The following is a 12,559-nucleotide window of genomic DNA, read 5'->3' as shown; positions in this document are numbered from 1 at the left end:
GCTGCAAACCAAAGCATCACATGTTCGATTCCCAGTCAAGGAACAAGCCTGAGTTGCAGGCCACGGCCCCCAGCAACTGCACATCGATGTTTCTCTCTCTCTCTTTCTCCCTCCCTTCCCTCTCTAAAAATAAAGAAATAAAATCTTTTAAAAAAATTAGGAGTAACCAAACTAAATATTTAACACATAAAAGACATAGGGTGAAATATAGTAATCCATCAAGAAAAGTTTTTATTTATTTTTATTTTTTATTGTCTTCTTTTTCTTTTTTTTAAAAGATTTCATTTATTTATTTTTAGAGAGGGAAGGGAGGGAGAAAGATAGAGAGAGGGAAACATCAATGTGCAGTTGCTGGGGGCCGTGGCCTGCAACCCAGGCATGTGCCCTTACTGGGAACCGAACCTGCGATACTTTGGTTCGCAGTCCACGCTCAATCCACTGAGCTATGCCAGCCAGGGCAAAAAGTTTTTATTTATAATAAACCTTACCAAATGCTAAAAAAATTGATCTTCCAAAATAGACATTTTCTGAACAATGCTAGCCAGAGCAAAGGTATTTAATTCTATTTGTTTGGTTATATATGTTCCTACATTTGTTTACCTTTCCTTCTCTAACTCTTACAGCCAAGAGATCTAGACAACACCTAGCAGTGATCAAAAAAATATTTGGAAGTGTTACAAGACCTTTAAAAATTCTATGTCTATACTTATAATTATTAAAATTAATTTATTAACTCTTAAAAATCCTTCTAACGTATTTAAGTATTATACCACAAAACCACAAAACAATATCTAAAAACACACAACCCTAAAACAAATCCCAGTGGTTTCTAGAAATAACAGCAAAATACAAAGTGAGGTCCAAAGAGGTTTTGGTGGTGAGAAATACGATTCCAAAGCTTATAAAATAGTGGCCAAAATGCCAGACCACTGCCATCAGGGCTTCCTGGGTAACCTCTGTCTTTGCACTGTAGTACCAAGAGCCACTCTGGATACTCAGGAAAATCTCCCTTTTTGAGACAGGCAGATCTTTGAGACCTGCCAGGACTAGTGTATACTACAGCCTCTACCACTATTTGGACCAGATGAAAACAGAAAGCAACACACAATTATGGAGCACTTAGTATGTGCCAGGCCCTCATCATACCTTATCTTAATCTTCGTCATAGTCCCAAGAGGTAAATATTATCCCCATTTCACGAATGAGGAAAATGATATTCAGAGCATTTGTGTGATCTGGCCAAGAACTCAGAGCTAAGAAATAATACATCTGGAATTCAAACCCAGCTCTGTCTGTTCATATTTTCCCCACACTATATTACACTGTTTTCTTGACTGAAAGAATCAAAGGAGAGCCAAGTGAATTTGGACTTTGAGAACTGTAAGGGGACTACTATCCTCAACTCTGGAAATCACATTTTCTTGACAATAAAAAACACTTTACCCAGTTTTATCTTGATGTATTCTGAGCCTGCCTCTTCCCTAAATTAATTTGAGGTGGTTTATAATAAAAGACAGATTTATAATTAGGTTATAAAAACAGAAAATCAAAGCCATGAAAAGGTAGAGGAAGCAATTATACTAAGTACAAGGGCTAATGTAGTTAGTATGATTGAACACTAAATTTGTTTCTTAGTTTCCTAGAAGTCAAGCCAAAAATTGCCTGCTTTTAGGAAAGCTTCACATAAATAGTAATCTTGAGAGCAGGTAGGGTGGATTGAAAAGCACTTTGTAAAGTACTATAAAGTATTATTACTTATTACTACTATTATCCAGAATAGCATTCTATACCCACCTGGCCCTTTCAACTATCTTGGCTCTTGTTTCAATGCTAATTCCACACATTTATCAGTCTGAACCAATCATGCATACTAAACAACAAAAAGACAATGCTGGCTCTGCCACTTGCTAAACATTTGACTTAGCAAGAAACTTGAGCCCGCTGGGCCTCAGCTTTCACATCCGTGAAATGAGAGGTTTGGGCTATGACCAAATGATCTTATTTACTTATTCATGCATTCATTCATTCATTCATTCATTTGCAGATTTACTGAACTCACAAGACCATAAAATGCACTTGTTTTGAGCGCCCAGTCCAATGATTTTTAAAGTAAATTTACAGAGTTGTACGACCATCACCACAATATAATTTTAGAACATTTCCATCATGCCAAAAGAAACTGCATTTCCAATCTGCATTTAGATAATCTTTTAAAACGTTCTAACTTTTATATTCTACATTTGTAGACTTACAAAGCTTTAGCAGCTCTGCTACCTATAGAACCAAATTCAAACAAGGTCTTCTACAATCTACAAAATGTATCTCTCCAACTTCCTTGAGACATCTCTCTCACTGCCTTGCTCCAATGAGTTACTTGCCCCTGAGCTTACGCTCTTGCACTTTTCTTGGCAGGGAATCCCTCTCACCTCCCCAATCTCTGAAGAGTAAAATCTTATTTATTATTCAGACTGAGCTTAAATGCCACTCCTTCCACAAAGCTTTCTTCATTTCATACTGTTTACACTTCATCTAGAACTGGACCTTTTTTTGCCTTTAAACTCCAACAGTATTTCATTTGTCCTTCTCATGAAAGTTCTCACTTTCATTCTTGGATCTTATGCTTGCTCTTATCACTTTACTTGATTGAGAGATCCTAGAGGGCAGTTGCTATAAGACAGCTATATACCCTAACAACTCCCTTTGTGGGGTTTTGTAACTAATAACTAATAATTATGATAGTAATTTATAGCTAAATTAAGCACCTATGATGTACCAGGCAGTGGTCTAAGTACTTTTACAAATATTAACTCATTGAATCCTTATAACAACCCTGTGCAATTGGTACTATTATTACCACCACCTTTTTACAGATGAAGAAACTCAGGCATAGAGAAGGTACATATTTGCCAAGATCGCAAATTTAGTGAAATAGAAGAGTTGAGGTTTGAATGCAGACAGTCTGGCTCCAAGCATACACTCTTAATCACTCTAGTACATTTCTAAGCCAGCTGAAACTCAATGTTAACTGAAAATCCTAATTAATAAAGTTCCATTCTGGAACAGAAAGGTAATTAATTCTCAGTGCCAACTGACACCTAGAAGAATTGTAGGTGCTAACTGACACACAGGAGTGACAGGGTGGGGGGAAGTACAAAGAACAAATTCTGGTTCAGACAGGACAGTCACTGAACTTTTGGGTAGCTCTGATGTGATACAAATATTGTTGTTAAATCCCAAGGTTATAACTTAAAAAGACAGCTCCTCTTTCACACATAGGGGATGAGAGTGAAAAATTGGTAGTATCTACTCTATCTGAATATATGCATATCTTATGATCCAGAAATTTTATACCTGTGTATATTCCAACAAAAAATGTATATGTATACCCATCAAGAAAACATTCTATTTATAACAGCCAGAACTAGAAATTCCCCATCAATAGAAGACTGGATAAATCACTATAAACCACAGGTGGCATGTTAACAAAATGGAATGCTATATAGCAATGAGAATTATCTATAACTCTCAGGAATAATATGGATGAAGCTTTCAAACATAATGTCAAGCAAAATAAGCCAGACACAAAAAAGTATATATGAATCCATTTATACTAAGTACAAAAAAGGGCAAACTAATCTATCCTGCTAGAAGTGAGGATAGTGGTTACCCTTGAGAGAGGTATTGACTAGAAGAGGAATGAGAAGACTCCTGGTAAGGTTCTATTTCTTGATCTGGGTGTTGGTTACATGGGTATGTGCAGTTTGTGAACATTCATTCACAGAGTATAAACTTATAATCTATAAACTTTTCTATATATATGTTACACTTCAATACAGTTTTATTAAAAGTCTTCGCAAGAATAGAAGTAAATACAAGCAAAAACCAAAAATAAAAGTCACTTTTGTATTTGACAGGCAGAGCTAATAACTGACAAGCTCATGGTTATCTCTTTGATCTCAGATGGAGAAAACTGAAGTCTCTCCCTTTTGTGGAAATAGTAATTTAACAAAAGAGAGGCCATTTTCATCCCTAGCTATTACTGCAAGCCTAATCCTTCCCAGCAACTTATAATAATAATAAAAGAAAAAATAGAGCTGTGGAAGCATACCACCTGTGGGCACTCAAAACCCTTCCAGGCACCAAAAATAATATCAATTTTATTTAAAGAACTAAGTTTTCATTTGGAGTTTTAATTTGCATTCCAAGATTTATAATACCATCCACGCAGTAAATGTGAAGTCTGGTCATGATGCATATTAAAATTTTCTTGAACACTAACTCTGTCTCCCCACCAGTCTGAAACTGAGCACTTTTATCTTTATTAGGCAAGTCATTTCACCTCCATGGATCTCAGCTTCCTCATGTGTAACATGGGAGTTATAATAGTACCTCCCTTATAGGTTGCTTTAAGGATCAATACCTATTTCATGTAAAGCAATTAACACAGTTGAATTGTGTTAATTGCTACCACATAGTTGAATACTCAATATGTTAGCTGCTATTATTATTTTTACATGGGGAGAATAATGGTATCTTTTCTCATATAATACAGCTAGCCCAGTTTATAGCTTTAATCCTCCATCAGGGAGATTTTAATATTTTAAATATTTTAATATTATAACATTCAAGCACGAAGAAAGTTTTGCCTCCCCCTCTTCTCCAGGTTGGAAGAAAAACAAAGGGAGCATTTCAAACCAGCTAATTTTGAAGTGGGCAGTGTGGCCCAGGGTTAGGTGGGTGGAGAGGAGAGGATGGAGAAGCCCCTTTCTTTGATGGTGCCACCTTCCTATACCATGCCAGGGAAATGGGTACAGATGACATGACCTGAAAAGGAAAGAACCAAGAAAAAGTTAAGGATAGAAGTAACAGGGGATGTGGTTATCTTCATCGGAGAATGGGCTTAAAGAAGGAGAAGTCAGGAAAGAGGAGGTCTGAAAGTTGGCGTGTCTGTTTTGCCCATCAGACAGCATCTTGATCTTGAGTCAACAAGTGGAAAGAACACTTTTCTAGGTAAAAAAAAAAAAAAGCTTACATAGACACCATTTTCTCTAGTCTTCCCAACCAGTATCTGAAGTGAGCAAAGCAAACTTCACATTTGGTAACGGAGAAATGATTTAAATAGGTTAAATACCATAGTTTTCCCTGTATAATTCCCACTTTTTTGCCCAAATTGTTGAGGAAAAAATAAGGATGTGCATTGTACATGGGTAGTACTAATTCTGCATCTATATACATGTTTTTAATTTTTATTTATATTTATGTGTTAAAAGTGTAATTCCAGAAAGCAATAATGATATCTGAATGCAAAACAATTCCCTGGAATACGATCATCTGTTTAGTTTCTAAATATTAATGAATCAATTAATTAATTATTAAAACGGAAAACATTTTTCCTGAAAGTTTGGGCCAGAAACGTGGGTGGGCATTATACATGGCAAAATATGGATAATTTGTCCAAAGTCATCAGCTAGTAGTTGGGGGGAGCAGCATTCGTGGCTTCAAAACCCGTGCCCTTTCAATGACCACATACTGACTTTGACGCGGACTTCAGTTACAGCCTCGGTAACGTTTTCCTAAGATCGACAGAAAACAAAACTTAAGCAGAGCCCACTTGCGAGCTCTTCTCTGATCCTCAGCCTCGGATGGTACAGAGAAAACTCCTAGGAGGAGGTGGATTTGGGAAGTGGCCGAGGTTGGGGAGGGCAAGAGTAGGGTTCGGAAAGGAGAAAAAAGGCGTCGAAGTGGCTCTAACAGGGAGTCGGCCGCCAATGGGCGCCCACCAGCCTGGCAGTGAATGCTACTTTTTGGGTTGTTGCTCCCGGCTGAGCAGTTCTGGTAGAACTCATCATCCCACCGCTCGAGTGGGGCTGAAGAGACGCTGTCGCCCCCCGCGCCCCCCAAACGCACCCACACGCTCCGGGGAGCTGGGGCGGGGGGCCGTGGTGGCGGTCCGGACAAGCCTCCAGGCAGGTTTAGGGGCTCAGGGAGTCCAGAGAGGGCTCGGGAAACTCGGGGTAAAAGAAGTAACTCTCCGGAGGCGATGCCGTGTAGGATATTCGAGAAAGGAGGTTGCGAGCACGGCGACTGGGTGTAAAAGGGGGTGTGCGAGGTAATGGCTGGGGCGTGTCGCTAGCGAGGGTCGCGGCGCGTGAGGGAACGGTTGGCGCACACCACCTGAGCTCCACGCTGCCACCGCCCGCAGAAGGGTTCTGAGGGGGGAACTTGAGGGAAGAACTCAGTTTCTAAATATTAACTAAATATTATTACATATTCAAAGGGGGTGTGAAGTAAGAAGGGGGAACGCGGGTCCGGGACCGGACGGGGAACGGGATGTCAAAGAGCATCCTGAGGAGACTTGACGGGGTGTGCCCGCGCTCGGGGCTAAGTACCGACAAGTAACTATGGGCTCCCGGCCTCGCCTAACCCTTCTCCTTACCTTCGTCACCGTGATGTGGTCCATGACCGCTGTCCCAGCTCGAAGTCCTCAGCGCTCCTCGAGCTGTCTCGGCAGCCGGTTTGCCTTTGCCGCCTCGCCGGCTCGCCCAACCAGAGCTCCTGCCCCCGCCCTCCGATCGCGGCTAACGCTCTCAGGCTCAAGTTCTCGTCACTTGAGCCTCGCGGACTCTCCTATCGCGACAGTTCCCTGGTGGTCGCTCCCGCCATCTTGGTGTCTGGCAAATGCCCTTTTCTTTGGGAGAGCTGAGTTCCGATTCAAACTCCAGATTTGGTCCAAGAGTTCTTAAGTCTCAAGCCCGAGTACAGCCACCCTTCTCACACCTTTTGATGCTGTACGGATTCTGAGCACCTATATCATTTTACTAGTCTCTAATGTTAACAGTGATGACACCCTGCGGAGATACCAGATTGTACTTTCTTGGCAACCGGCTTTCCGAAGAGCTTCTTAGCTGTCATACCATGAGGAAGTCATCATACAATATTTTTTTGAAATGGTTTATAAGCATACCTTCCTCTTACTCCTTCCCTTTACAAGTCTACTGCCATTAACCTAGTTATGGACCGGACAATTGCACTATCGTCATAATTTTTTTCATTACAGATGTGGTAAACGTGTTACTGGGGAGATGGCAGGTGGGGTGGGGGCAGTGGGGACTTCTTCACTTCCTCAGTTCTTGCCTCCAGTGCAAGTGCAAGAGAAGAATTCAATCCAGAGATAACATGTATAGTGGAAATGAAATCGTAAGTTTATTTATACACACATAGTGGAAATGAAATAGCAAGTTTATTTGTACACTTGAGCAAAAAAACTACAGGTGAACACTCAGATAATCTCCCCATTTCTCTGTTGCATTTTAGAGCAAAAGCCCTCCAAAGATTTTTTCTAAATTTGCTCCTTCCCCCCATTTCTTTTCCTCTCTTCCATTCTCTTGAAACAACTGTAGTTACATTTTGCCCCCACCACCCTACCAAACTGCCCTTGTCAAAGTTTGAAGTAATTTCCACATTGCAAAATCTATTACCCAATTCTCTCCTCTTCTTGTCCTCTCAGCAGTCTCAGATCACTGTCTTCCTCTTGATACAATTTTTTTTTTTTTGCACTTGACTTCAGGGACACTACTGTTCTTCTCTTGACTTCTCTTTCCCAATCTCCTTTGCTGTTTATCCCTCATCTTACCTATCTCTACATATTGCAATGCTGCCAGGACTTAGACCTTTGTTCTCTTCTCCACTTACTTTTATTTCCTGAGTGCTGTCATCCAGTTCCATGCCTTTAAATACTATTTATTTCTATGCAACTTTCAAGATGTTGACTCTATTCCTCATCTGTCCTCTGAGTGCTTTGGCTTACATAATATCCAACAGCCTACTGTACATGTCTATTTGAATGTCTTATAGGCATCTCAAACTTATCATATCCAAAACCAAACTTTTGATTTCTACCTACATTCTCAAATGTGTTCTTTTGTAGTATTTATCTCAGGAAATGGCAACTCTATCCTCCCAGTGACTCCAGCCAAAAGCCTCAGAGGCATCCTCTTTCTCTCACATCCCAGGCCTGACACATAATCAAATCCTATCGGCTCATCTTTCAACACAGTCTCCAAATCCAACCTCTTCTCACCCTTGTGCCCTCACCCAAGCCTTTATTTATCTTGCCTGGATCAGTTCAGTTTCCATGTTTTGTCCCTGTCCTCCCTAGAATTTATTCTCCACATAGCATCTTCCAGACTCTATAGTGATGTCACTTGTTTGCTTAAAACATTCCAGTCGCACCCCGTCTCAGGACAAAAGCCAAACTGTTAATCACAGCCTATGAAGCCTTACATATGATCTAAGCCCAGTACCACTGTGACTACATCTTCTATCACCCAATTGTCTCTCTGCTTATGTGATATTAATCTCCTTGCTGTTCTCAAATATTCCAGACATGCTCTTGCCTCAGGACCTTTACACTTGCTGTTCTCTCTGCCTAGAATGCCCTTCCTCTAGATATCCACATGCTCTCTCCCTCATCTCTGTCAGGTCTCTGATCAAATGTCACCATATCAAAGAATCTTTACTTGAGTACCTTATGTAATATAAAACCACCACCACTCCTTCTCCAGCATTCTCTACCCTCCTAACCCTTTTTCTTCATACTTATTAATACCAGTTGATATACTATAAATGTTTTTGCCATTTGTCTCCCCCTCTAGATTGTCACCTTCATGAGGGTGGGGACTTTGGGTTTGTCGCTTTGGTCTCCAAAGTCTACAATACATCTGGCACACAGTAAGTACTCAATAAATATTTGTTGAATAAATAGATTTTCAAAGCTATCCTAGATTTTCTCCACCATTAACTTGAGCCATTCCTTCTAACATTCCCTCTTTAAGGCAAGTTGGTGTCATTTTACAGGAAATTAAGGCACAGACCATGATTTGCTAGAGGCTGCAGAAGAGTCAGAAGTCAGATTGGACCTTTAGGAGCAAAGAGAGCCTGGGAAAATCCGGAAGAAGAAAATATTAGACTCATAAAATATTTTCAATGAAAGGGATACTATTTTCTATTTATTATTTATTTATCTCCTTCCATCATGACATCAGCTCCAAGAGGTTTTTCTTTTCAGTTCTGTAACCCAGTGCCTAGAACAGTCTTTGGCACATAATGAATGCTTGATGAATACCTGCTGAGGGACTAGATGACGATGAATGACTCAAGATTCACAGCTGGTGTTGGGCAGAAGATAAACTAGAAGGAAAGAATCTAGGGCACAGGTGGCAAACACAAGGCCCGCGGGCCCAATCTGGCCCTCCCCCTTGTTTTATGGGGTCTGCACCTTGTTTCTACCCAGTGGCAGCACTGAGCTCTCACTTAACTATTCAGGAGTAGTTCCATGTATATAGTCCTAAAGTTACATTCGGCCCTATGAAGGCAACCGCGAGGCTGATGTGGCCCCTGATGAAAATGAGTTTGACACCCCTGAGAGGCAGAGAAACAATGTAGAGACTATTTTGATCATCCCCAAAGCAGGTGTGAATAGTGAGCCCGTGGGTTTTTTGACTTTGCACCTAGAGCTCAGGACTCAGTGAGATTAGCCAACATTGGAGATGCTAGTCGCTGCAGCAAATCTCACTTGTCCTTCTGTATATCCACACTTCCAACTCATTTACTCATTTATTGCCCACTTATGTTCTACTTTGAGGGCTTTTTCCACTGTTAGAGGTTAGTGTTCTTCCCATGGTATCCTAGGAAAGTAAGTAGGTATATCCCCTCCGAGCCCCACCATCTCATCAGCTAGACACACAGCCTCAGAAAGCTACTGCCAAAGGTCACCCATGATCTGGTGGAGGATGACCATTTAAAGAGTCTTTGTGACCTCACTCCTCCTCCAGAGGTAGCTGGATAAATCACAGCAGAGGGCAGCTGTGGCATAACTTCATACAAGTCACCGAGAGCTCTCTCCACCAGAGGTCTGCAGTAACAGACTGTATTTTTAGCCGGTTTCAGTCCCTGATTATCAGTCATCTTGAGCTAATTGCAAACAAACAGCTTTTGAAGACCAGCTTGCCAGAAGGCACTTTATTCATCGTTAAGAGGCAGCTTACTTGAGTCATGCCGTGCTTAAAGGACATTAGCCCAGAGGTGTGCCAAGACTGTATCACCCTCTTCCTGAAGAGTAGGATGTGCTGTGCTGCGGCAATTATCCCCAATTCTCCACCCTGATTGTTAGCTTCTTACCCTGAAGGCAAATTGTTCTGGGTCGGCCCAGGAAGAAATTCAGATCTTGCTGGTGAGAGAGAGGGGAGAGAGAAGTTGTTTCTTCAGGGAATCACCCTTGGGGGGACTACAGTAAATGCTTGCTGATCCGGGACAACCTGGACACCAAGGGCAAGGATACCATGGACCTCCACACCAAAGGCCAGAGTTGGGGCAGCCAGGCAGTGACAGTAATTCAGATCGAGTCTGTGTATCTTGTGTTGATGGGACAAAAAAGAACAGAAGCAGAGCTTCTCAATCCGAATGCTTTTGAGATGGCAGGTTACATCAGAAAGGCCATTCATCAATGCACCGCCCATTTCTAACAAAATGAAAAGGTGATGTTGTTCGACCTGGAATATGAGTTCAGTTTTATCTGTTTCTCTTGCTAAATTAACATGGTAGTGAAGGAAAAAGAAACAGAGGGCTCATCAGATTTACAGGTATGTGTGTGTGTGAGTGTATCTGTGTGTGCTTGTATATGTATTTTTGTGTGTGTTGGGGGATGGGTAAATTATTTGGGGTTCTCGGCTTTTTTTAAGATTTTATTTATTTATTTTTAGAGAGGGAAGGGAAGGGAAAAGAGACAGAGAGAGAGAAACATCAATGTGCGGTTGCTGGGAGTCATGGCCTGCAACCCAGGCATGTACCCTGGCTGGGAATCGAACTTGTGACACTTTGGTTCTCAGCCCGCGCTCAATCCACTGAGCTACACCAGCCAGGGCTTGGTTCTTGGTTTTTTTATACCTAGAACACCACCCTTCCCTTCTTAGCACCTGGACAAGAGAATACTGAGAGTAGTAGACAGGGGACTAGAAAATCTCGGTTCTAATACCAACTTTTTCTTGACTTACTATGAGATCTTTCTTTCTCTGAGAGCTTCAGTTTTGTTTTATGTCCAGTGAGGAGTACGCTGTATCTCTAAGGGCCCTTCAAGCTCTGGAAATCCACAATTTTGTAACCTCACCGTATTCCTCAAGGTCCAACTCAAGCACTTGCACCTCAAAAAGTCTTTCTTTGCCTGTCTCAATATTTGGAACTAACTTTGATTTGAACTCTGAGGGTACTAATTTTCTAGGGTATTTGTTCGGCCTTTATCACACTCTTCCCAACATTTCTTGGATGAATGTTCTATGTTCTAGTTGACCTTTCACATACATGTCAGTTATTTTTGTTTCTTAACTTGATTGTAATCTCTTAAAGGATAAGGTGGTGTGTCTTCTACTTTTCTATTTCTTTCCTGGGATAAGCCAGCATGGGAATCTGCCAGGAGAGCTGGTTACGTGCATCAAATCACCTTCTCAGAAAAGGAGACATGTTTCCAAAGGGGGGTTTGTGCTGGGTGTCGGCGACCCAGGGTGCTTGTGGCTACATTTTCTTCTTCCAACCTGTAGCTCACCTTTGGACCATTTATGTGTTCACTGTTAGCGCCCATTCACAGAAATGATGGGTGGGCAGGGGTTGAGAAAGGAGGTGAAACATTGTAACAATTTGATCTGGCTTATTGCTGGCAGCTCTGGGAAAACTGGGCTGAGAGAAAGAAGAAATGAGAAAGATGAGGTTGTGTAAAAATCATAGTGCTTATTTGACTCTGCTGTCACCAGATCCCGGCAGCAGTGAGTATAAAGAACCCTCTTCTGTGTTAATCACAAGGAACTACCTGTACCCACCCCCCCCCCGAAACACAACCTCGTAAGTTTGCAGAGTTCTGGGTTTCAACATGGAGTTTGTCAAAATTCTCTACAGCAGTGCCATTCAATACAAATATAATGCTAGTCACACGTGTAATTTCAAATTTTCTGGCAGTAACATTAAAAAAAATTAAACAGGTGAACTTCATTTTAGGAATACTTTTATTTAACCCAGTACATCCAAAATAGTATTATTTAAACCTATGATCAATACAAGTATTATTATTGATGAAATATTTTACATGGTTTTATGCCCCAAATTCAAAATCTGGCCCTGGCTGGTGTGGCTCAGTGGATTGAGTGCCAGCCTGTGAACCAAAGGGTCACTGGTTCAATTCCCAGTCAGGGCACATGCCTAGGTTGCCCACCAGGTCCCTGGTGGGGGGAGTGCAGGGTGCAAACACACATGGATGTTTCTCTCCCTCTCTTCTCTCTCCTTTCTTCTCTGCCTAAAAATAAATAAATAAAGCTTTTAAAAAACATCTGGTGTTTATTTTACATTTGCTACACATCTCAATTCAGACAAACCTCCTTTCAAGTGCTCAATAGTCACATGCATCTAGAGGCTACCAGACTGTGTGGCGTGGGTATAGGGCAACTTCATCTAATGTTTGACATCCCTCTGCAATGTTGTGCTACTGCATCCATCCATCCATCCAACCAATGCATTC

General features: G+C 41.3%; 1 protein-coding gene across 1 annotated transcript in view; it reads right to left on the bottom strand.

Annotated features, from left to right (window-relative positions):
• Positions 1 to 6,460, bottom strand: part of MTMR8 (myotubularin related protein 8) — a 60,560-nt gene extending 54,100 nt beyond the window's left edge. Inside the window, exons 1-2 of the mRNA XM_045847380.1 lie at positions 6,437 to 6,460; positions 5,908 to 6,084 (exon numbers count right to left, since the gene is read on the bottom strand). Of these exons, the coding sequence (XP_045703336.1) occupies positions 5,908 to 6,084; positions 6,437 to 6,460 (201 nt within the window). The remainder of the gene's footprint in view (positions 1 to 5,907; positions 6,085 to 6,436) is intronic.
• Positions 6,461 to 12,559: the final 6,099 nt, after the last annotated feature.

Source organism: Phyllostomus hastatus, unplaced genomic scaffold, assembly GCF_019186645.2.
Source record: "Phyllostomus hastatus isolate PE091 unplaced genomic scaffold, TTU_PhHast_1.1 phas_contig_551, whole genome shotgun sequence".
In the NCBI taxonomy this organism is placed as follows: Eukaryota; Metazoa; Chordata; class Mammalia; order Chiroptera; family Phyllostomidae; genus Phyllostomus; species Phyllostomus hastatus.
The sequence above is the reverse complement of the archived record's forward strand: the minus strand, read 5'-3'. Positions and strand labels throughout refer to the sequence as shown.